General features: G+C 38.8%; 1 protein-coding gene across 1 annotated transcript in view; it reads left to right on the top strand.

Annotated features, from left to right (window-relative positions):
- CCDC192 (coiled-coil domain containing 192) overlaps nucleotides 1–25469 on the top strand; it is a 200141-nt gene that overhangs the window by 29827 nt on the left and 144845 nt on the right. Inside the window, exons 3-5 of the mRNA XM_046001194.1 lie at nucleotides 101–208; nucleotides 23256–23387; nucleotides 24446–24502. Of these exons, the coding sequence (XP_045857150.1) occupies nucleotides 101–208; nucleotides 23256–23387; nucleotides 24446–24502 (297 nt within the window). The remainder of the gene's footprint in view (nucleotides 1–100; nucleotides 209–23255; nucleotides 23388–24445; nucleotides 24503–25469) is intronic.

The raw sequence follows: 25469 nt of genomic DNA, 5'->3' as shown, positions 1-25469 counted from the left end.
GTATGAGTTTATTAACCCTGTCCTTAATCCATAAAGTTGCTTAAGATATACTCAGAAAGCTATCCATATCAAAAAGTAATACTTGATTATTGTTTTAAAGAAAGAGTCCCTGGAAACTGGACAGATGGCATTTACTTTGGCTCAACTTGAGGCCTTGGAGATTTGCCTGAAGGAAGCAGAAGAAAAGGCTAAATCCTTATCTGAACAGGTAATTCCTGTCATTCAGACTAGAAATATATATTCGTTAAGCATTCAGTAGAACAAGTGTGAGTCTAAATACATGTTTTATGAAAACCAGAAACAAATACAGAGAACAAACTGACAGTTCCCAGAGGAAAAGGGGGTCAGGGAATGGGCAAGATGGGTGAAGGGGAGAGGGAGCTACAGGCTTCTATTTATGGAACAAATAGGTCATGGGAATAAAAAACACAGCATAGGTAATAAAGTCAGTGAAACTGTAATAGTGCAGTATGATGACAGATGGTAGCCACCCTTGCAGTGAGCATAGCACAACCTGTAGAGATGGTGAATCACTATGTTGTACATCTGAAAATAATTTGTGTCAACTATACTCAAGGTAAATCAATCAATCAATCAATCAATCTGTGTTTTGACCTCTCCACCTATTGATATACACACATACAGACACAGAGAACTTCATTCATTTTAGATATAACAATACTTCAATCTTTATTGGCCTTCCCAGCTTTTAAAACTCCTTTTACATTTCTATTTTGATTTCCGTTCAGTCTAGTCCATGAGGTAGGGAAGCCATCTTTAAGTCAGTGGCTCTCCTGAATCAGCGAAGTATATTTGCATTATACACAGATAAGCCCAAAGATAAGATAAAACCTTCAGTAACCACACCAGAGAAATTTTCTCAAATTATTTGAGGAAATAAAGTTTTTCAAATACTGGCTTCCCTCTTGGGTTTTTAAAACCTACAGGAGCTGTGGAGGCCAACCTGAAAGCCGGCAGCGTTGGACACTCTAGTGGAGACCTCTGTCCACAGCAGAGCTCTGATCCCAGATATTATACTACGGTATCAGCAAAGCTCAGACCAGGGACTGGACCGTTTTCCCAGTATTGTGCTTTGCAAATAGCACAGTGCATACAGCAAATCCAAATGTCACTCTTGCCCTTCCCCTGGGGCAAGGAGGCTTGGTCCCAGGGGGCAAAACTGCCTAGAGTCTCATGATCCACTTCTGGTGATCACCATGGAGGAAAAAGGACAGAAATGTTATAAATGTTTATTGATTTATCATAAATCGGTACATTTTTGTTGCATATTATTAGAAATTTATAAAAACAATTTTAAGTTTTCTTTTCATAACACGATCTGTCTAACAAAATCTGATTGCATAAGAGTTTTATAAGAATTTTTGCGGAAAGTAGGAGAGATGTGCCTGTGTTACAAGAAAAAGAAGTATAATTAACATGTAATGTGGTGACACATGCAAATGGCCTCCATTTCTTTTTCCAATTTACCAAAAAAGTGCATCTTTTACTTTGGGATATGTTTATTGTTTACTGACCAAGTATGATTGATGAAAAACTTTCGTCAGTGAAACAAAGGGTGTTGCCCTAGGCCCAGACCCATTTGGAAAAGTTTCTTTATTAGCCACATGCCCTAACCCTGGCTTACCAATGGGTCTTTCTTCTAGAACAAATAAAAACAAGTCTCAAACTATAGCAAAATTATGAATTATAAAGATTATACTGAAGAACCAGAGCCTGCAAACCTGGGAGAAAGTTTGAATGGCTAACAGAAACAGGGCATTCCCGTCCGGATTAGTTGCACTGAGAAGATTTTGCAATTGAATGTCTTTTCATGATTTCTCATTTAAACCAGTAAAATTTGATTCACCCGTTAGAATACTCATCTCTTTTGTTTTTTATAAAGTATGTATTTTTAAAGATTATAGTTGTTTGAGAGAGAAGAGCAGAAGTGGGGTTGGTGGTGCAGAGAGAGAAGGAGAGCAGACCCCCCCCCCGCCCCGAACAAGGAGCCCGATGTGGGACTTGATCTTAGACCCTGAGATCATGACATGAGCCAAAGGCAGATGCCGAACCAACTGAGCCACCCAGGCACCCCTGAAATATTTTTATCCAATACAATTAGCCCCTAATACTGAAGATTCTTAGCTTGATGATGTCATCTGTAATATCAAGCAATTACTCCCATTTTTTTGATTATTTAGCAGATTAAATATGTAAAATGGAAACTGGATTTTACTCAACTTCTTTGTACCTACAATGCGTAAGATGTTAGTTAGGTGTTTGGAGAAGAAAGACATAAAAGGAGGGCTTCTGTACCCAAGTAATTCACAACCAAAAGAATCATTGAAAGAGTTAGTGAGTGAAAACAGCCATCTGTATGACTTTAGATAAATTGCACAATAGCACCAAATTGCAGGGTCTGTATGTGATATTTTCCTGAAGTACTGCTTTTGGAGTTGCCAAATTTGCCTAACCAAGTGATTTTAGTTGGAAGTTGGTAATGGTTTGTAAAAAAGGAAGGTATGATATGTTTAAAAAAAAAAAAAGCACATTATAGGCATTTTAAATGTTAAATTTTTAATTAAATTGAGTACTTTATTAGATTTGGCTGTCTCTATTATAGTTGAAAAGGTTAATCAAATAGAGACACTTCTCAGAGGAGTTAATCCTGAAATTTTTGCTTTCTTCAATATTGTAGCTTAGTCTTATTCTTGAAAAGATAGAAAGTTTAACAACATTCCCCTCCCCCTCTATTTTTAAATTCAGGAGATATTTTTAAAATGTGATGGCAGAAGGAAAAGGCAAGGGGGGGGGGGCAACTGACCTTTCTTAAGGCTAAGATATGACAATATTTCAAAATGGAACACCTGTGTCAAACAATCAAACATTTGTCCACTGGGTGCCACTGTCTTCCTTAGCAGGCTGTGCCACTAAGTGACTGCAAAAAGAGAAGCTGTCACTAATATTCAAGACAATGATGTGTGTGTGTGTGTGTGTGTGTGTGTGTGTGTGTGTGTGTGTGTGTAGGAATATTTCTGCCAGTATCCATGTATACATGTTAAAGCTTCTTTTAAATATTATTAATTTAGGACTTGTCACAAGGATGGTGGGAAATGCTTGCTGGCATTCACTGGTAATCCAAATCATTTTGTCAGCCCTATGGCTGAATATTGGCCAGGCAGCCTGGCCTGGTGGGCTAAAAACAGGTAGGGGAAGCAAAGGAGATGGTGAGGACAGAGATTTGTGCTGGAACCAAGGAGTGGAATGTGGTATTGTCAATAGTTGAAACCGCCTTTGTGTAAAGAGTAAATTTCACTGTTAGCCAAATTGTTACCTCCTGGCTTTGCCTTAGACTAGAACATAAAATTAACTTAGAATGGAAAGTATAGGTGCCCAAGGTTTCATTTGCAATAAGCATCTATTGGTCCTGTGCCTCAGTTTACTTGCACTGAACATTTCTAAGGTCAGCAAGGTCCAGCAAGTTCTCTGCTGATTCACTATGAAGAAGAAACCTACAAATAGGGAGGAAATAAGAAGATTGTGCCCACTTCCTCTCCGACATCATACAGTAAACAGAATTTTTTGTTGGTTTCCCTCTAGCTAACAAATTTTTCTTTATTTCTCTGCTGTAATGTCTCTATTGTCAAAATAAACACAATATGAGATCAGTACAACTTGCAATTAAGATTTATAGTCTGAGCTATTTATATCTGTAAAAATTTTGCAACAACCCAGGGGGCCAGAGTGAAAAAGGGCCATGAGAATCAAAGGCCTATCCTAGGTAATACAATAAATAACTCATCATTAGCAAGTTTTGCAAAAGAAAATACTTGATTATATTTCTAGCAGGTTGAGATCAGTGGGAGGAAATGTCTGGAAATTTTGGTAGTAGATAAAGGACCGGGAGGGGCAGGTGGAAACAAAGGAAAAGTGTTAGAGGAGTAGAGAGAAGGAAGAATAAAAAGGTCTCTGGAGAAAATCATAAAAAGCAGTTCTTCCGTGTGTGCTGGCTTCTAGCACTAGTACAGATGAGAAGATGAAGAAACGGGCTTTGGTAGTTTATGACCGAACAAATAGATCCAACCACTTTTGTGCTGGGATCCCAATGCTTTTCATGCTAAGAGAATCTCAGGAAAGCCCAGAGTTTGACAATGGAGCACAGATCCAGAGGTTCCCCCAGTGCAGAGGGACTCAGCAGGGAAGTTCCTGAGACACTTCCTCTGGCCACAATTTTGGGCCATGTCTCTCCATTCATTAGCAGCTTCTGGTTCCCAGCTCCTAGCAGCAGACCCAGGAGAGCTCAGGCTCTGCTACTTGCTTGCTTAACGAAGGTGAGCAATTCACATAATCTCTCCAAGCCTTGGGCAGCTGTCTTATCTGGAAGTGGGGTGGGGGCACCTGGGTGGCTTAGTCAGTTAAGTGTCTGACTCTTGATTTCAGCTCAGGTTCTGATCTCAGGGTCGTGAGATGGAGCCCTGTGACTTTGGGCTCTGCGCACAGCGGGGAATCTGCTTGAGATGCTCTCTTTCCCTCTGCCCCAAAGCCCTCAAATAAATACATAAATCTAAAAAATACTAAAAGGGGGGGGTAAACATACTTGTTTCAAAGGCAGTTGTGAAGTTTAAATGAGGGGATATCTGACTTTTAGCAGTTTTTCAACAAAGGTTCATTCATCTCTACTTTCAGTAGTTGTAACAAAACTATGTATCATCCTTTGTGTCATGTATCATGGGCTAATGTGTGTGTGTGTGTGTGTGTGTGTATCGTTTTTGTTGGTGTCTCTCAAAGTGTTTGCAAGACACAAGTTGTAACACAGCACTTCTTCAGCATTTACAATCGTAGAATCTTTCCTGCAGGAGAGCTCCCCTCCCACTCCATGCCTCTTGTCCTAGCTTGGCTATTTGAGGGTCCAGCATTCTCTTTTACTCTTTCTAAGCTATTCATATGGTAAAGGGATCCAAATACTTTCACCTTGTTCATCCTTTCTTCTTCATCTCTTGGGTCTTCTGTTTCTTCCCTTTCTCTGATTTTGCTCGGCATGGGGGCTGAATGGGCAGCACTGGGATGTGGTCACTTCAGGGTTTTATGGGGGAAACTCCGGAGCAGGGAAGATTTGTAATAATTCCTTCACCAAGGAAGTGAAACCAGTAACAACTACATAGTCAGATTTAACTTCAGGTGTCTTATGGATATAGTATCTAGCAAAATATTAATTACATTTGTTACAAAATATTATTACACACTAGTTGGGAAAGAGGCGTAATTTGATGCAAGAGCTAGGAGGTGGGAAGCTTGGTGGGAAACTTGACTTTTTTTTTTTTTTTCAAAGCATTGTTTTTCCCAGGTAGGAATGAGACATAGACAAGCCACAACAAGGAGCCCTGTTATGGTGTTTTGCAGCATAGAGTTAACTTTGCCCTTTTGTTTCCATAAAGAGAGAATTATTGGTGATACTCAGGATACAGAGACATTTCAATGGAGAAGAACATGGTAGTATTTCCCAGTTTTTGGAGAAAGCTTGTGTGAGCCTTTTTTTTTCCTTCTTGGTAATAGCTCAAAATATGCATAATTTTTCCCTTACCTGATAAGAAGAACATTTCTAAAGGCCCCAAATAAAACTGGTAACAGGGCCTTCCTGTATCCTGACTGTAGCAAACTTGATCTGTTATGTTCCATTCAAAGAAGACTGCTTTCCCTTACTTTTGCTCCCTGGTATCTCCCTAACATTAACATCCATCTTAAAAAATAACAGAAGCAATAATGGAGATAAAGTGTGAAAGGGGGGTGATGGATGTGGGGCAGGGTGTCTAAGCAATCCCACAGGAATGCATACCTTGTACCAGACCCCTGCAATGCACTAAATGGTAGTCACTGAGTAGAGGAACTAACATTTATTAAATACCTACAGTGTTCTGGGTAGTGGGCTTAGATTTACAGATGCTTCATTTAACCAACACAAGAATGCTAGGAGGGCCACTATTATGATGAGCCCCAGGAGGAACATGAGACTCGAATACATTAAGTCATTTGCCCAAGATCATACAATTAATAATGGTGGAGCTGACATTAGAACCTAAGTGCTTTTAAAGTCACAGTCCCTATTGTTAAGAACACACGGTCATAAGCCAACGCCACTTAAAAGAAGTTTCCCACTCAAGCAGCACTGAACAAAAATTTATCTCCAAACTAGAACCTGGAGAGTTCATTGATTATTGGGCCCTCCCCTCAGAGTTTCTATTTCATTAGATCTGGGGTGGGGGCCGACATTTTGCATTTTTCATAAGTTCCCACTCTAAGTTGAAGTCAAGTTCTAGTCCTAACCCAAATCTGTGGGTGAGGGGTCCTCTTCAACCTTGTCTTGTGTCCCAGTGGCACAGAACTGATTGAATCAGTTAGGACTAGTCTTGGGAACATAAACAAACAACCCCCCAAAAGAGTGGCCAAAACAAGTAGATGTTTACTTTTCATTCATATAATGTAAGTCAGGACACAGGCAGCCCAGGGCAGGCGTGGTAGCTGCTTCACAATACTCAAAAGCCTGGGCTATGTCTCTCCATGCATTCACGAACATGGCTTCTGCTCTCAGCATCCAACATGTACCTGCTGCAGCCATTTTGGGAGGAGAGAGATTGAGAGAAGGGGCAGAGAGAGAAGCAGACTCCCTGCAGAGCAGGGAGCCTGATGCAGGACTCAATCCCACAACCCTGAGACCATGAGCTGAGCCCAAGGCAGACGCTTAACCGACTGAGCCACCCAGGTACCCTGCTGCAGCCATTCTATTCGCATGTCAGGCAGCATGAAGAAGCAAAAAGCAGATGCAAAATAGGGAAGGACAACTGCCAACTGTGCAGCCCCTTTCAAGAACTTTTAAGAACTTTTCTCAAAAACTCAGTTTTTGAGAAACTGACCACTGCTATTTACGTGGAGGCTAAGAAATGCGAATATTTAGCTGGATGCATTACCACCCGAAGAGTATGGGGATTCTTCTAAGGGGAAAATAGAAACTAGGTTGGCAAATAGTGATCTCTGCCTAGCTCATCCAACCCCTTGACCATACTTTTGCACTTGGTGCTTTGTCCAGGTAACTTCAATATTCTCCTACATGGGATATCCAGTTTTCCCAGTACCATTTGTTGAAGAGGTGGCTCTTTCTCTACTGAATGGTCTTGACAGCCTTATCAAAAATCAATTGTTTACAGATGCATGATTCTGTAGACTCTTTTTAAAAAAAAAAAAAGATTTATTTATTTATTTATTTGACAGAGAGAGATCACGAGTAAGCAGAGAGGCAGGCAGAGAGAGAGGAGGAAGCAGATTCCCTGCTGAGCAGAGAGCCTGATGTGGGGCTCGATCCCAGGACCCTGAGATCATGACCTGAGCTGAAGGCAGAGGCTTAACCCACTGAGCCACCCAGGTGCCCCGATTCTGTAGACTCTCAATTCCATTCCATTTCTCTATAACTCCGTGACTTTTAACAGATACTTTTGGTTGGGAATCCCATATAAATTTTTGAGAGGGAATTTAGATTTGGTCTTCTGGGTCCTTTACTAATCCTTTTTTACTGTGAGATGCACAGTGGACCTCTCTTACTTACGCAATAGCTGGAAACTGAATGACTCTTCTGGCTGATTTTCTACCTTAAGCATTTAGTATGGCAAGTAAGCAAACAAGCACAAAGACAAAAGAGTATGTTTGACTCTAATAATCCAACATTATTTATCAATTTATAACTAAGGCTCTAAAACAAACTCCCATTATTTGCTTCTTAGTAGTCAATCACTATTTCCCTTAAGTATGGGAATAGAAAAAAAATAAAGATCTTCAGCAAATTTTTAGATGCTAAATATGTGTATGAATGGCTAAAAGTGACTTGATACATACTGAGATTGCCCCCCAAAAATGTTCTGGTTCTATTTTCTTTGTTTAAATGCAACAGTAGATCCCTTGATGTCAAGTTTATTTGAAATAAGTAATGTGCCCTTGGTAGGAGTATTCATTTCTGCAAATGCTCAGAAATTATGCTTGACATGCCAATCTGAAATCATGAGTTTTTGTGAATGAGTTTTTGTTTTCCAGTCTATTTGGAAGTCTACTTTAATGCCATAAAATCACAAGCAGTCTGTTTGACCTGGAATGGGTTTCCTTATCACCATGAGACCTAGTTACTGGGAACTTCATTTAACACTTTGGTTCTCATTGATTTTATGGCAGAATTCCCTCTTTTACACACACACACACACACACACACACACACACCCTATTATCTAAGCAGGTGTCAATTTTTACCCCCTACTGGATTGCTGGACATTAATTGAGAGCTTAAGGGAACACAAGGGAAAAAAGACAAGCTAGTGAAGAGATGTGTTGTTTTGAATAGAGTCAGGCACAATGACAAATAGGCTTCTGTTGCTATTGTTGTTACAGGCGGGATGCACAGACTGCTGGCCTGTTACATAACTAAAGACTTCCTTTTGCTTGTAAATGTCAAGATCAAACAGAGGTCAGTTTTAAAAAGCTGACTGGGCGCTAATAAATGTGACTTTCTTGTCTAAGAAAAAGCCAAAATGCCTTGTCCCTTATGAGTCATGGCTCTGATGATAAAAGCAGGTGTCTTTTTGCGTGGACATTTTCTTTACAAGCTTTCTCAGAGATGGCAAACTAACTCTCACGTTCCTTAATCTCTGCAAGGAAATGAGCAAATTTGGTATATGCATTATATCAATTATTCATTTATTCATTCAGTAAATATTTATTTAACCTGTACTGTGACCTAGGCATTTTGCTGGGTACTTCTAGGTATGTTAGCTCATGCATTTTTTCCGAAGGCCCTTGGAAATCTCATCCCCATTTTGCAAATGATGAAAGTTCTTTCACGGGATTGTAGCCCTCTTATCTGCTCTTTCTAGACATTCTTCCTTGGTGACCAGCCCTAAGCACACAAAGTCTGCCAAGAATAGCCTCTTCATCCTAAGTCCTGATCTTCCTCATTACCCCAGAACAGAATATCCAACTACCTACTGAGTAGTACCACCAAAGTTCTCATTCAACTCAAGCTCTATCTGTTCATTAGCTTCCTGCTTCAAACCTGTTTCTTCTCCCACATCCCCTAAGACTGGGACAGGCAGCCACCCTGTGACTCATATTAGAAATCTCTGCTGCTTTGATTCTTGCCTTTTCCTCATCCCACACATTCAGTCAATTGCTAAGTACTATGAATGATCCTCTCAAGGAGTTCTTGAATCCATCTTCTCTTCTTTATCGCTACCATCATTGCCCTTGTTCAGGCCACCAACAGCAGAAACTTTCATTATGGTCCTTGTTTAATGACTCTTCAACTCTACAGCTGAGGGAAGATTCCACAACACATATTTCTCCTTGGCTTAACTCCTAAATTAGTTGCCTTTTACCATCAGGGTCAAATCTATATTCCTTAACTGATCCTAAAATCACTGGTGGTCAGAGTCCCTACTTTTTTCTTCAGTTTCCTCTTACACCACTCACTGCTTATCTGCATTACACTACTTTTGATTCCTTGCATGTACGATATTCTCTCTTACCTTTTTCTCATTTAAGAAAAAAAAAAGGCTTTGTTCCTCACAGTCAAGTTGTATTTCATATATCCTTTTCATTCTGCTTCTGCCTAGAATTTCTCCCACTACTTCCTCTTATCCTCTTTCCCATTATCCACAAAATCCCAACCAACTCCTGTTTTCAGATCTTCAATTAGATGCTGCTTCCTCAAAAAATGCTTTTCTTCTTCCTTCAGTTTGGGGTCAGATAGGCTTCCTAGGTACTCATAATCCATCTCCCATTTCCACATCAATTGTAATTATCCTGATATACAGTATGCCTCATGGAAGAAGTTTAGACAGTGACTTCTCTGAGTCTCAAATCAAGTTCAAATCCAACCACTTATCTCTCTGGTGTCAAAGTTCATAGCTCTTCCAAAATAGCAATTTGAGTCAACCTATGGACAATGGGGGAGCCATTAAATGAGGGCATATTCATATTTTCACTTAGAAAACACTGAGGAGGCTAAGATGGGCATATCTATGAAGTGACCAGAGTTAGGCACATTGGTGTGTACGCTCTTTCAAAAATCCAGTTTGGAAATGATAACTGCCTATTAGTTCTGAGGAGAAGATAGAGATAAGAAATATTTAACAGTTGGACTTAGTGTCTAATTAATGGAAAAGTAATAGTCAAGACAGATCCCAAGTTTTAGGTGACTGGGTGATCAGTGGTTACCCCAACTATCTTATATTTGAATCAATAAATATTAAAGGTGATTCATTTCTTCTGAAAGGCTCTATGTAGGCTCAATTTACCCCATGTATGGTCTGGATTCTTCTCAAAGCCTTGTAATTTAGATTTCCTCAGTTAGATCTTCTGAATGTTCTAGTCCTTTGATATTATATCAGAGTCTTAATCCACATTTTAGCAATAGGTTTTTCTCCTCCCCATTTTTTAAGGAGAGTCTTCCTGGAGAAAATTTTGGATGACCGTGTGTTTTGTATGAAGATCTCATTTATTAACCTCAGGAACCGTTTAATGTTTAAACTTGGAGTTGTATAAATGCAAGTCTCTTGCCATGACTGAACAGATGCACAGAGGCAGGTCAGTCCTTGATACTCTTCAGGAGATATTCAAAGTCAAAACTATTTTGCATAATACTACTAACATGTTATTGGCCTTTTCTACTATCATTCTTTAACAAGCAGAGGTTTCCCAGATGTTACACCAAAGATTGAACATAGAGCAGGTATCAGAATCCAGCTGTGCTGTATGAAGCTAGACATTGAAGAGGTTTGAGGAGAACAAACTCAAGAATGGCAGAATGACTTCCCCCAAGCCAGAGGGCAGAGTCAAAGCTGAGTCCGACCAGCAGGGGGAGTCTGTGTCCTGTTGCGTGAAAGTGCTCTGAGAATGTGCTGGAACTTGGACTGACTGGGTGTATCCTAGGAACGAGTCCTAGGCCACTAACAGTTGTTGGCTTTAATTTCTCTGAACCTGATATTATATTATTGTTTTTTGATGTTTACTTCCAAGCATTTGACCTTTATATTCAAGTCAATGATAAATTGCCTCGCTTTCCCCATGTCTCATTTCTCTCTGATATTCTTATCTGTTGATAAGACAGAGAGAGTTTTTTGGAGATTAAAGAAATCTTAGGAATGTCTATGCCTGGGACTTAATATTTCAATTATCGATTGATCTTTTGGTAAATATTTCTCTCTGTTTTCACTTACAGATTAAATGTTCCTTTTTTACTCAGAGTTTCTTTCCCCAAACAACTTGGCGGTGTTATGGGTTAAACTGTGCCCCCTCCAAATTCAAATGTTGAAGTTCTAACTCCCAGGACCTCAGAATAGGATTTTGTTTGTTTGTTTGTTTGTTTGGAAACAGGATTGTTGCAGATGTAATTGTTAAGATAAGGACATAGTGGAGTAAGATGGGCCCCAATCCAACATGGCTGGTATCCTTACAAAAAGTAGATACCTAAACATAGATATACAGGGAGAAAGTCACATGAAGACAAAGGCAGAGACCAGGGTGATGCTTCTACAAGAGTGGGAATGTCAAAGATTGCCAGCAAATCACCAGAATCCAGAGGAGAGGTATAGAAGAGATTCTTCGTACCTCTTAGAAGCAATCAACCCCACAAACTTTTTGATCCTGGACTTCTAGCTTCCAGAAATGTGAGACATAAATTTATGATATTTAAGCCACATAGTTTATGGTTTGGTTTATTTTATTTATTTATTTATTTATTTATTTATTTGACAGAGAGAGAGAGAGAGAGAGAGAGAGAGCAAGCACACAAGTAGGCAGAGCAGCAGGCAGAGGGAGAAGACTCCCTGCTCAGCAAGGAGCCCAATGTGGGGCTAGATCCCAGAACTCAGGGATCATGGTCTGAGCTGAAGGCAGCTTCTTAACCTACTGAGCCACCCAGGTGCCCCCAGTTTTATAGCAACCTTAGCAAACTAATACAGAGTTAACTACACTTCCAAATTATAGGCCTTCGGAAGTCTATTTTAAGATGTGCATGAACCTAGAAATGGCTAGAAATAACTTTGTAAAGGCAGAAATATTAATAAATGTAAAAGTCTGTTTTGTCTAGGATGGAGGTAGGGTGAGGAATGTGTTGTTTGCTTTCAACTGTAAAAGTGAAACAAGACAAACCCAGTTCTGTGAACTAAATGTATCCTCAGAGGGGTGCCTGCCCATTCCACAGGTGGAATAGGTAATTTTTAAAGTGCTTGCCTCCATTATTTATTGCCAAAATATTTCACAGTTTTTAGTACTAGTCCAAATCAGCTTTCAGAGTATTTTTGACAAGGAAAGCTTTTGTTTTTAAATGAAATCACTCCTTTCTCTGTAGTATAAGCTTTACAAGTTTTGTCAAGACTCAGTTTGTTGTTTAGTGACAATGGAAACCTTTCTTGAAATATTATTTGCTATATGTATGTGTATGGGTTGTGTAGGAGTTCTAGGAGAAAAGACAATGAGAGGAGATAAATGTGAAAATTCACATTAATTAATGGGATGGCTTTCATAACCACACTCTATGATGGATTGGGTGGATGATGAGAGAAAGAGAAGTTTTAACTGTATTTGTGGCTTACACATACTGGATAGGTCATTCCACTTATTATGAGAAGGAAGTCTGGGGAACATATAAAATATGAGGAGTCCATTTTTAATACATTACTTTTCAGATGCCTCCTATATATTCAGGTGGCACTATTAAGTAGGTTGTTGGGTATATATACATATTAGCTGAAGCTAAGTGGTTATACATTTAAAAAATGGGAGTAACCAACATGTTTAAATTATGGCACTGAATGAAATCAGCTAGAGAATGAGCATAGATAAGGGAGACAGTTGAGCCCAAGACCCAACCCTTAGGTTTCAATATTTAGAGAAGTGAAAGAAAAAAAACCGTAACCAAGGAAACTGAGAATCAAGAAGAAATTCAGAGAACCGTAAAAGTGTTTTAAGAGGCACGGAGGACTCAGATTTGTAAGATTTTACTGGGAGGTTGAATAAGATGACTAGAAACTTGTCCATTATGTTTGGTAAAATGAGGATCATAAGAACGTTGGTAAGATCAGTGTCAGTAGATTAGTGGAGGACAGAAGGCAACTGAAGAGAGATTAGAAGAGAAATATAATTCAGGACAGTTCTTCTCCCAGTGCCTGGGAAGTTTTTTCTTATTGTCTGAGAGAGAAAGAGAGGGCACACCAACGATGGTGAAGTGAGAGAATTCTGAGAATCTGATTTAAGACTCAGGACATAGAGGTGTCTCCACTTCCTAGTTAAGAAACCAGCTTACAGGGGCGCCTGGGTGGCTCAGTGGATTAAGCCGCTGCCTTCGGCTCAGGTCATGATCTCAGGGTCAGGTCATGATCTCAGGGTCCTGGGATCGAGCCCCGCATCCGGCTCTCTGCTCTGCAGGGAGCCTGCTTCCTCCTCTCTCTCTGCCTGCCTCTCTGTCTACTTATGATCTCTCTCTGTGTCAAATAAATAAATAAATAAAATTAAAAAAGAAAAAAAAAAGAAACCAGCTTACACTCTCCTTAAGCTAGCTTGCATTGGATTTCTGTAACATAACCAAAATGGTTCTGACAAAAAGAGGAATCGGTGACATACCTGAAACTCGAATTCAGTACACACACACCCCCACCCAAAGGAATACCCTCTAGCCTTTTTCTTGACAATGGCCATGGAAGAAAAGGACAAAGGAGGTTCCCAGAGGTTAGAAGCAGACTCAAACCCATCAGAAACGGCACTCACTGCGCCGTCAGGACTGGCCTTGTTATCGCTGGCCAGTACTAGGTGGTGTTTGCAATGGTCAGTGACAACTGTATATTGTTTCCCCTTTTCCATTTCTTTAAAAGGGGAATTAAATTATGACTGTGCTCTTTTTAGGGAGGGTATATTTTTTATTAAATCCTTAGGCATTATGTCATGATGAGTGTCATCTACATGTAACTCAGGGTAGAATACTCATACTTTGGAGATCTACATGTGGAGCTAGATGCAGTAACTTGATATAACTTCTGTTTATCTCCTCTTGGGGAAGGGGTGAGTGCCTTTTTGGACTCATGGAGAATAGACGCATCATACCGTGCTGGAGCACTGTGGGAAATGCATATTCTTATGACCGTGGTATAACTGTGCTTAATATCCAGAGGCTTGACTTTAATTTAATTGGCCTCTGTTTTTGTGTCTAACTTTTCGGGAGAAATGTCTTTCCTGGCTCCAATCTTATAATAATTCTGTGGCGGTCACTTATAGTCAAAGAAATGATCATTGAGCACATGACCCAGATTCTAGTCTAGTCCATTATTTTTTTTTTCTAGCCATTTATGATATACAATTTCCCCGATTATAAGGACTAATCCTAGGGAAGTCATATTAACTAAGATGGGCCAGAAAGAGTCCTTGTTCAGTGTATTACTGGAGGACAAACTGTCTTACTATTGAGGTCATGAACCTGGAAAGCTACGAGTAACATTTTTTTTTTTTCCCCACTGTGTGAAGAAAGCTTGTCTGCACTGGGAAATAATAAGGCCAATTCATAGGAGCAGCACCCAGACACAGAGGTAAAAAGAGACAGAGTATGATGGCTTCTTCTGAGTTTGTACATCTAGCTGTGAGTGAAACAAAAATCTACTTCTGGCTCCCCAATTATATAAGCCAATTTTTTTTTTTTTTAAACAGAAGAGTGGGAATATTCTAAGAAAGTGACAACAGTGTAGGTAGGCAATTATTTTAAGAAATGCCATTATTTTAGGCTGTCAGTGGACATCTTTGGTTCATGAGAATTACTATTAACATGTTTACATGCTAACCAAAACCAACCAGAAGGGGTGAGATAGATCATGCAGAAATGGATGGGGGGGGTGTGTGTGTGGGCAGAAATGACAGGGCTGAAGGCTTTGTGATCAAGGAGATGGGATTCAAAGCCTATTGAAAGTGCTGGGCTTTGTTAGAAGAATACATTCTCCATTTGTGTAATAAAGGATGCTTTCCCCTCTTAGAAACAGAAATCCAATTAAAGTAATGTAATAAGGCCAGCATGGAAGAATACGTTTTAAGGTGAAACAGTTCCAACATTGGTTAATTCAGTGGCTCAAGAATGTCACCAAGAACACGGGTGTTACCCACTCTTGCTCCACTATCCCCTGTGCCATATTTGTAGGAGATGTGCTGCAATTTCAAGAATGAAATGCAGCCAAAGATACCAAGAAGAAGAGATGTACTTCCTCCTGTGTGTCTTTAAAAAAAAAAAAAATCTGGTAAAATACTTTTCCTGGGGCTCCAGAGGCCTCTCCTGGGTGCAGGCCCAGGCCTAAAATAATCTTTTATACCTGGGAATGAGACCAACATAGCTGGCTTAGTTTAATTGTGATTCATTCCCTGGGACTGGACAAGGCCAAGCTCCCCTAAACACATTGCTGCTAGCAAATCCAAATTGGGTGCCTGGTAGCAAGGGATAAATAGGTAAGCTGTTGGGAAATGAATTAGCAGTGTCTGCTACAGAAAGGTTCATATACTGGCTGGTGGGAAGGGGAGGGAGTAGCCATCTGGCAGCTTCTTTCAGTAAATTATTGATGAGGTGGTCATTTGGGGGTGAGGGGTGGGAGTGGAATTCTGAAGAAAGAGAAAGTAAGAAATGATATTTGAGGAAAGAATAGAGCATAATAGTATCTCAGAGAAGAGGAAAGGCACTTTACTAAGAGAAAAATAGAATGACGGTTTGATTTCAGGGCAGCAGTACTCAACCCTGAGATCTGTGTTCATTAAATTAAACTGAAAGCAGTCAATCCAATTTTGTCATTTTTTCCCCTAATAGCATTCCACAAAATGATGTGATGCTAATAATTTTCATGACCACTGAGAGCTAACTAGAAAGCCATTGTATTTTTATAGAGGTGAAATTCATATAGCACACAATTAACCATCTTGAAGGACACAGTTCAGCGGCATTGGATGGATTTCAGAATGTTGTGCAACCACCACTTCCCTCAAGTTCAACACTTTTTTGGGCACTTGGGTGGCTCAGTTGGTTAAGCATCTGCCTCTGACTCAAGACATGATCCTGGAGTCCTGGGATTGAGTCCCTGGAGACTGCATTTTTCTTTTCATTTGTGTCTAAGTACTTTCTGATTTCTTTTGTGATTTCTTCTTTGACTCACTTATTCTTCAAGACTGTGTTGTTTATTTCCATTCATTTTCAAAGTTTCCAGTTTTCCTTTTGTTACTGATTTCTAGCTTCATTCCATTCTGGTTGGAGAAAGTACTTTGTATCATTTCAATCCTTTTAACACTAGGTCTAACATATGGGCTATTCTGGAGAATGTTCTAAATGCACTTGGGAAGAATGTGTATTCTGCTGATGTTCCTGATTTGTCCTATATATGTCTATTAAGTCTAGTTAGTTCTTTTTTTAAATTAACTAATTTATTTTTTATTTTTTTAAAAACATATAATGTATTGTTATCCCCAGGGGTACAGGTCTGTGAATCGCCAGGTTTACACACCTCACAGCACTCACCATAGCACATACCCTTCCCAATGTCTATAACCCCAACCCCCTCTCCCGGTCCCCCTCCCCCCAGCAACCCTCAGTTTGTTTTGTAAGATTAAGAGTCACTTATGGTTTGTCTCCCTCCCAATCCCATCTTGTTTCATTTATTCTTCTCCTACTCCCCTAACCCTCCATGTTGCATCTCCACTCCCTCATATCAGGGAGATCATATGATGGTTGTCTTTCTTCAATTGACTTATTTCACTAAGCATGATACTCTCTAGTTCCATCCACATCATTGTTAGTTTTAAATGTTCTTTAAGTCCATTTCCTTAGATGATCTATCCATTATTAAGAGTGTGGTATTAAAGTCTATTCTATTCTATTACAGTACTATTCTATTCTATTCCTATTCTATTACTGTTTACTGCCATTATCCCTCCCTTGAATTTTGTCAATGTTTTTTTTTTTTCCATATATTTGGGGTGGTTCTATTGTTTGATGCATGTATGTTTATAATTTTGATGAACTGACACTTCTATCAGTATATAATACCCTTCTTTGTAATTGGTGCTAATTTTGACTTAGCATCTATTTTATCTGTCACCTTAGCTCTCTTTTGGCTACTATTTGCATGGAATATCTTTTTTCATTTTTTTTTTTTTTTTTACTTTCCATCTATTTGTTTCTTCAAATAGTCTGAAGTTAGTCTGTTGTAAGCAGCATATAGTTGGATATTTTTCATCCATCCCACAAGTCTCTGTCTTTTAATTGGTGAGTCTAAACCATTCACTTCTATTTATTTTTTAGAGATGTGATTTATTTATTTGAGAGAGTGAGACAGAGAGAGAGCATGGTGAAGAGTAGAGGGAGAGAAACAAGGAGACTCCACACTGAGCACAGAGCCTGACTTGGGTGGAGCTCAATCTCAGGACCCCCAAGAACATGACCTGAGCCAAAATCAAGAGGAGGATACTCAACCAACTCAGCCACCCCCTCAACCATTTACTTTTCAAGTACTCCTAATAATGAAGTACGTACTTCTGCTACTTTACTATTTGTTTTCTATAAATCTTACATCTTTTTGTTCCTCAAGTCCTCCAATGCTGCCTTCTTTGTGTTTAATTTTTCCTAGTGTACCATTTTGATTCACTTTTAGTTTTTTGCATCTTTTTTAGTTATTTGCTTCTATAATGTGTATGCCAGTATGCCTGGTAGTGTCCCAGAGGTCCCTTAAGTACATTCCTTTCTTGTCATTCTTTTCTTTCTGTTCCTCAGACCAGGCAATTCCAGTTGCTCTACCTCCAAGTTTGCGATTCTTTTGTTTGCCTGCTTATATCTGCTCTTCAACTCTTTTAGAGAATTTTTCATTTTAACTACTTTGCTTTTCAACTTCAGAATTTTTACTTGTTTTTTTTTCTTATAATTTCTATTATTTTATTCCTATCTCCTATCTGCTCATAAGTCATTCTTCCGATTTCCTTTACTTTCTCCCTCTCCATGGTTTCTTTCACCTCTTTGAGCATATTTAACATACTTCATTTAAAGTATTTGTCCAATAAGTCCAAAAAGTCCAATGTATGAGTTTCTTCCAGTATAGTTTTCATCAAGGTGGTTTTTGTGAGTGTGTGTTGTGGGGATTTTTTGTTTTGTTTTGTTTTTAGTAAATTCACCATACTTTATTTTGTAAGCTTTGTAATTTTTTGTTGAGAACTTGACATTTTGAATACTGCATTGTGATAACTCTGGAAATCAGATTCTTTCCTGACCTTAAATCAAGAATTGCTGTTGTTGCTTGTTAAGGACCGTAGTTGTATATTTGTTCGGTTACTTTTCCAAATTAATTTTCCAAGACTATATTTCTTCTCGTGTGTTATCGTCGAAGTTTCCTGTTCCATTATCTCTATAGTTAGCAAGGTGACCTGACAGAGATTTCCTTGAGTGCCTGTCTCTTTCTTCATCCATTATTTACTGGGATGCTGCAGGTGTTCTACTAGACTCCAGAGTTTGAAATGGTTGGTTCTACCAGGTCTTGCCAGCTCAATAGTTATTTAAGTAGAAGGACCTATTCCTGGAGCTTCCTACTCTGCCATCTTCGGTGAAGTCCAAGTTGTTTTGCTTTAACCACTATCCTGAATACAATTCTAAAATATATCAGTACCCTTTGACCCTGTCAATCAACTGCACAATGGATAAAATTTACCTTCTTTCACTTTTAGCTATATTATACTACTTTTTTAATGCTCTTTTATGGAACATTGGGATAAATATTGGAAGTTGATTATTTTTAGTGTATTTACATAGCCTCAAAGGTATAATATGGATGTTGCCTCTCTGTTTTCTATAATTCTTAAGACAAATATTATTCATACTTTTAAAGTCATCTATTCCCTCCGAACTTGTTAAAACCACAGGCAGAAGGGAAAGGTACCTGTTTGTCAGAAAGAGTCAGAAACTGAACATTAGCATTCCACCACCATGTGAACCTGTTTCAGCAAAGTGGATAATTAGGATATATGAAAATTGGTCATTTAAAGAAGATATATATTTCTACTCTCTTTATGTAAGCAGATATTGACACTAATTGGACTAAACTGTCTCTATGCTCCCTAGAACAATTACTCTGTAAAACCAAGTGGTTCTTATGAAAAAAGAAAAGAAAGCAACAAAAAAGAAGCAATGCCCAAAGTCCCCAGAGTTTTAAAATTCAATTATGATATCTTGCAGGGCAACTTTGGGTTTCCTCTTACTTACTTTGATGCTTTCTTTTTTCTATGTCATAATTTGAATTTGAATTTAGGCAGCATTCCTAAAGGCTTCCTAAATTGAAAATCAGACTTTAAAAAGTCCTAAAACCCCTATCTAAACAAGGGCCTAAATTCAAAATGGCAACTAACATGTTGTGACTCAGCACAATCTTTCAGGCAGTGCTTAAATTAAGAGAAAAAAAAAAACCACCTCTGATGTCTAACATCTATTTTATTTCATTTTACCTCCCATCTCTTTTCTCTTCTATCCTTTTGGATTATCAGTCTTATTTGACAGGTTATTTTCAAAGAGAGCTCAGAAATATTGTCTTAAGCCAATAAACATTTTCACCACTATAAAATGGAATGCGACAGGAAATTATTAATTCTTGTCCCCAATGTATCCAAATGTGGAAGAAAAAATAAGATTCCTTTATCCTGCTGTTGTAAGGTGATGGTACATACATATGAGAATTAAGCTTACAAAGTTAATAAATAGAATGATCTTAGCAAAGATTGTTCCCAGCCAATGTGACTACGTATTGTAAGTTTTGACACAATTCTCCATTCATCCTTCTGGGGAATTATAATCTAGTTTGAACACATATGACTGGAGAAGTACCCTATAAAAATAGAGCAAAGTAGCATATAAAATTCTATTATGGTTACCAAAGTCCTAGCATTAGTGGATTGTAGGATTGAGACTAAAGCATAGATCTCTTGACTCCAAGTCAAAGTTCCTTAGAGGAAAGCTAATCCTGAGGTAAATATACCTGAGTCAAAGAGGTATTCATACAGAGGAAAAGAAAAAAGATGGTATTAATGTCTATAAAAAAAAGAAGCAAGATGTTAGGACAGAGATCTCAGGTCTTAAAATAAAACAAAATAAATTTCTTTCAGGTAAATAGGTAAACATGTTGAGAAAGAATGCTGAGGGTCATGTAGTTAGGGGAAGATGGAGCGGGGGGGGACTCAGATCATAGGCCTCATCTGTGCAGGCAGCCTTAGCGTTAGGGGGTTTGGATATAATATAGAACCCAGAGTTGGAGGCAGACCAATGTAGACCCAAATCCAACCTCTTCTCATTAGCTGTGGGCAAGCTAATTCACTCCAAAAAGTATCGAGTTCCTCATTCTTTAAAATGGTGATAATTAGCAAAAAATAAAAACAAAACTCTTTATAGAGTTTTGAACAACGGACTAAGATAGCTTATGTCAAGAAGCACCCTGCAGAATTTGTGGTAAGGTATAGCTACTATATAAATGTTAATTACAGCTGCTGTTCCATAGACTTGACTTATTTGGCCAAGAGCTTGAAACTTTGGAATCAGTTAGTGTACCAAAAGAATGCTTATGGTAACAAGTAACAAAAAATTCAATTTCTAAACAATAAGGAAACTTATTAGCTCACTCTCAGTGAGTCCAAGGTAGGATGTGCTTCAAGATTATTTGAGAAAACATTTCAATAATGTTGTCCACTCTTCAATCAGAGTATTGCTTCACCATATATTGGTTTCCTTGCTGTTTATAGGATTATGACAGTAGCATTCATATCTGGTGGGTGAGAGAAAATCCTTCTCCAAATCATCAGATTTCCTCCTGTGCAGTGTGAGGGGTCCAAATTAGTTCACTTCTCTTCATATAGTTAACTGTGGCCAAAGAAAAGCCAGACTCTAATTGGTTTAGACCTTGATTCCTGAACCAATCAGCAGCAAAGGGAATGGGGTTTTCATGATTCTCAGGCCCTGCTTTAGGAGTTGGGTCAAATTTGGGTTTAGGGAATCAGACTGAATGTCCGCTACTGAAAGCTTGGGTTCCAACACTTAACTTGCTTTGTCCTTGGGCAAAGGACAACCTTACACAACTTTACTGAACTTACTGAATTCCCTTACCTGCAAAATGAGTAGGAAACAGAACTGAGATAAATAAAAGTGAAAACAAAAGGTTCTGCAGAGGGCTTGATAAGTAGTTAGCACCCAGTAAATTATTAATGTCATTATTATTCACCTATGTATTTTCATATTATATAATAGTTCTAAAATGGTCTGCCTTTTTGGGTAAAGTGTGAGTTTTTTGAGCCTAGAAGCAATATCACTCTCATGTGTTACCTCTAAAGTTTTACATATAATAAGTGCTCAACATATTTCTTTAACAAATGGGTGAATAAATGAATATCTGTTGAGTGAACAAATAAAAGCCTGAAAACAATAGAAGGTAGATTTAAAAGAAAGACAACCAAATGGTGACTGGTCAGTGAAAGGTCGGGGAGGATAATGAGAACAAAATAGGCCAGCCTGAGAAAAACTATATTTGAGAGAAAAAATTGCCAGATCTAGTGAGGCCTTTTCCCCGAACACTAGAGTGGTTGCAGGAAGTAAGTGAACTGAATGCAACTCGAGTTTGGGACAACTAGAACAAAAATGCGGTGATATCTTCAGATACGTTTTTTTATAATTTGATAAATAATAAATGTTTGAATAAAATCCCTATCAATACTTACTGTAATCTAGAGGAGGTAGAAGAAAGTATAAAAATGATAGATACTAAGTACAGGATATGTTTGGAGCATTATTCTAAGTATCTCTCTTGCATAAACCCAAATAACCCTCAAAACAAACCTGTGAGGCAAGTACTATTCTTTTCATCTCCATTCCCATTTACAGATTGGAAAATCAAGCTCAGAGAGACTGAGAAACTTGCTTAAATCCCACAGACAGTAAATAGGAAAGTGAGATGTTTACCCCAAGGGTCTGACTCAAGAGTCTGTGTGTTTAGCCATTACACTGTACTGTGGGATAAATAGAAGGGTGCCTAGAAAAACCAGGCTCCATCTCTAAACTATCATGTACTTTAAAGCTAAATGCATCACTGTCCGTGAGGAGCACTACGGGTCTCCCATGTCACTGAGAGCCGAAAGGTGTAGCCAGCCATTGATCACGTATGTGCCCCTCTGGCCCTCCATATTGCCCTTCGGAATCTCCAGTGCATAACACAATGGCTGTGGAGAGTGCCAACTAAACAAATAACGGTCAAGTGAATGATTGCGAGAATGAGTGGATTTGGATCAGTGCCAGCGTATATGTGATGTGCCCACCTCATTTCCATGGAGACCAACCTCTTCATGCTTCTGCTTCCCCATTTGGTAAACTGTCTTTAAAAACTTGCTGCACTTTTCAAGATGAGACAGTAGGCTTCACAGCGACCCTTAGAGTCATATAAAAGAGATACTTAAAGATAATTCATGCCTCCAAGGACACACTGGGAACTGGAATGAATACAAGGTGTGTGTCCCTTTCCAGAGGCTCTTTCAGAATTGTTGCTGAGCTATAGAGAAAATGCACAGTAAGCTGTCTGAATGAAAGGAAATGCTAGTCCAGGGGCTCTCCAAGGGAATTAAGGAATGAGGCACTATCAAACTACCTTTTCTTCAAGAGGCATCTGCAAACTGTAAAACGAAGACCGTCACCGCAGACATTTTCTGGTTATGTTTTAGCATAGATCTTCCTTCAATCAGACTTTAACTTCAAATTCCTGCATTTCCCTTCAGCTGTTTATATGGTGAATAGTCATGGCAGTCAGAATCACTACTCTTTCGAAAGAGCTACAGTCCCCCAAGAGTTAAGTTCCAAGAACAACATATAAGCCACAATTCAGATTTCAGCTGTACAAAGTACAATCTTAAAACATAAGAAAGATGAGTGTTGAGCTTGTTGCTCTAGAAATTGCTCTGCCCATTGTAACCATGTAATCTTATCTCTTACACCGAAAGATCTTTATTAATAAAAATAAAATCAACATTATTTCCTTATCTCTCTATACTAGTCTTTGTTAGCTATGAGGAATATTCCAGAAGGCATTATCATATTTAATAGATATAAGTGGTATGCAAAATATTTATAATTAGACTTTTAAAAGGAGCTTTAAAAAAAATCACTGTATTTGCACGCCCTTACTTACAAGAAGTGTCTTCAGCTTGCAGCCTCTGAAGGAACAAAATCAAAACTACTTGAGCAAGTTTCCTGGCTAGAGGAAAAACTAGAGACTCTGAACCATAAGGAAGACAGTGGGGAATCATATGAAAAAATGGTTCTTGCAAAAGACCAGGTATGTTGTAGAAGAAAAAAAAACCTTTCTCTTAAAAAACTACCTGAACTTATATGAATTGACAATTCTGGAGTCCTTTCTGGACAGGCTGGAAGTTCGTATTTAAATTCAAGATGGCACATAAAAATCTATTTGTATTTGGTAAATATAATTGTATTTCCTGATGAATATTCACATATAAAAATTAATTTTGTTAGTAATATTTTATTTTTTTTAAGATTTTATTTATTTATTTGACAGACAGAGATCACAAGTAGGCAGAGAGGCAGGCAGAGAGAGAGAGAGGAGGAAGCAGGCTCCCCGTGGAGCAGAGAGCCCAATGCGGGGCTCCATCCCGGGACTCTGGGATCATGACCCAAGCCGAAGGCAGAGGCTTTAACCCACTGAGCCACCCAGGCACCCCTTGTTAGTGACATTTTAAAAGTTTGTTTGATATGGAGCCTCTTGGACCATATTAGCTGAATATTCTACTTATTTGTAAGTGGCATGAACTACACAAATGTTTCCTTGTTTTTCAGGTTGAACTTAATCAATGAATAGCTTCTGTGTAGTAAAATAAATGGATCAGAAAGTTTATCATACACTTAAATCAATGATAAGAAGTTAATAATCTTGGAATCTCTGGGCATTTATATAAATTTTTTTTTTCTTGTTTAACTCAGATGGGTTTGTATCTGCCTTTGGTATATATATATATATTTTTTCACACAAAAACATATCCATATGTTCCAAAGGTAGGTATAAACCCATTTGATCCTATACATATGTATATATAATATAAAGTAGGTCAGCAATACCTTCAATACATCAAGCAAACATTATTTTCTCACTCATTTCCTAAATCTTAGCATATTTGTGTGTTGTTAGGCTCTTCAATAGGTTGGACAAAATGTAGGGATAGGAGCAAGGATTTCTGAATGATGATTTCCAAAGTGAGTAGGCAAGTTAGTGCTGCCATTCATAGGATTTTAGAACTAGTATCTATTTGTATCTGGAATCTTTTGAATATGTAAAAGGAAGAGTTACACTCTTTGTTTCTAAACTTTTCTCCTTTTCAGTGCATTGAGAAATTACAAGCTGAAGTGAAAGCTTCCCAAGAACAACTTACAGCCCATGTAAGTGGTTTTCTCCTTTTTTTAATCCCTTAACTTATATCACGGTTATCCTGGGAATGAACAGTCATTTTTCAGAAGTTCTAACTGTTATGCCCCAATGATGGGTCCATGATTAAAGGAGCGAGACTGATACAAAGCGAAGGTCAAGCAAAGCTTTATTTCACGCCAAGCATCAAGAATCTAACCGAACGTTCGAAGGTTGGGGGCCGCACCTCTTGAAAGAAAGGGCAACCCTTCTCTGGTTCACAGACTAGCTTTTAAGGGCAAAGGCCATGCAGTCGGGCCTGGCCACGCACAGGTGACCAATGAAATTGCAACACACACAGGAAACTCCACAGTGATGCTAGGTGACCAACTGAATTACAATTTACCCTAGTAGACATTAGAATCAGCCTATTACACCGTGATTAGGATTGGTGCCAAAAAGGCTCCCAGAGGGCGGGGGTCCCTACTCCTTGGTAACCAGGGAGACGGTATGCAACCCCCCACTGATCGGTTGTCTCCACCTGGCCTGACCCACCCTTGTATCTGGGCTGTTACCTGGAGCTGGTTTCCAGGAATTGTCTCCAAGTAAATCCCCTGGGGGAAGGGGAGCAGGCACAGTTTGTAAATAGGTCCTTACACTAACTATTGTCTTTCTGCTGCATACCAAGTCACAAGTCTAAGAATCAGTATTTTTACTGCCTCTATGAAGTTGCTTTCCATAAATAGAATGCTGATTTCTGCTGATGGTAAAAATTTAAAAATTGATGTGCTATCTATAACCACCCGGTCTAATCAGGGACCATCAGAATAAGAGAACAAGAAACTAAGGGTAGAAAGATGAGGAAACCAGGCAGATTTAGTGAGTGAATGAAAGTGGAAAAGATTGGCACATTGAATACAGGCTTAAAACAGTGTTGCTTAAACTCGGTGTTTCGAGAATTACTTGGGAAACTTTTAGAAACAAACTGCCTGGAGATTCTGA

This window comes from Meles meles, chromosome 3, assembly GCF_922984935.1.
Source record: "Meles meles chromosome 3, mMelMel3.1 paternal haplotype, whole genome shotgun sequence".
Taxonomy (NCBI): Eukaryota; Metazoa; Chordata; class Mammalia; order Carnivora; family Mustelidae; genus Meles; species Meles meles.
Note: the sequence above shows the minus strand (reverse complement) of the source record. Positions and strands in the feature narration are given on the sequence as shown.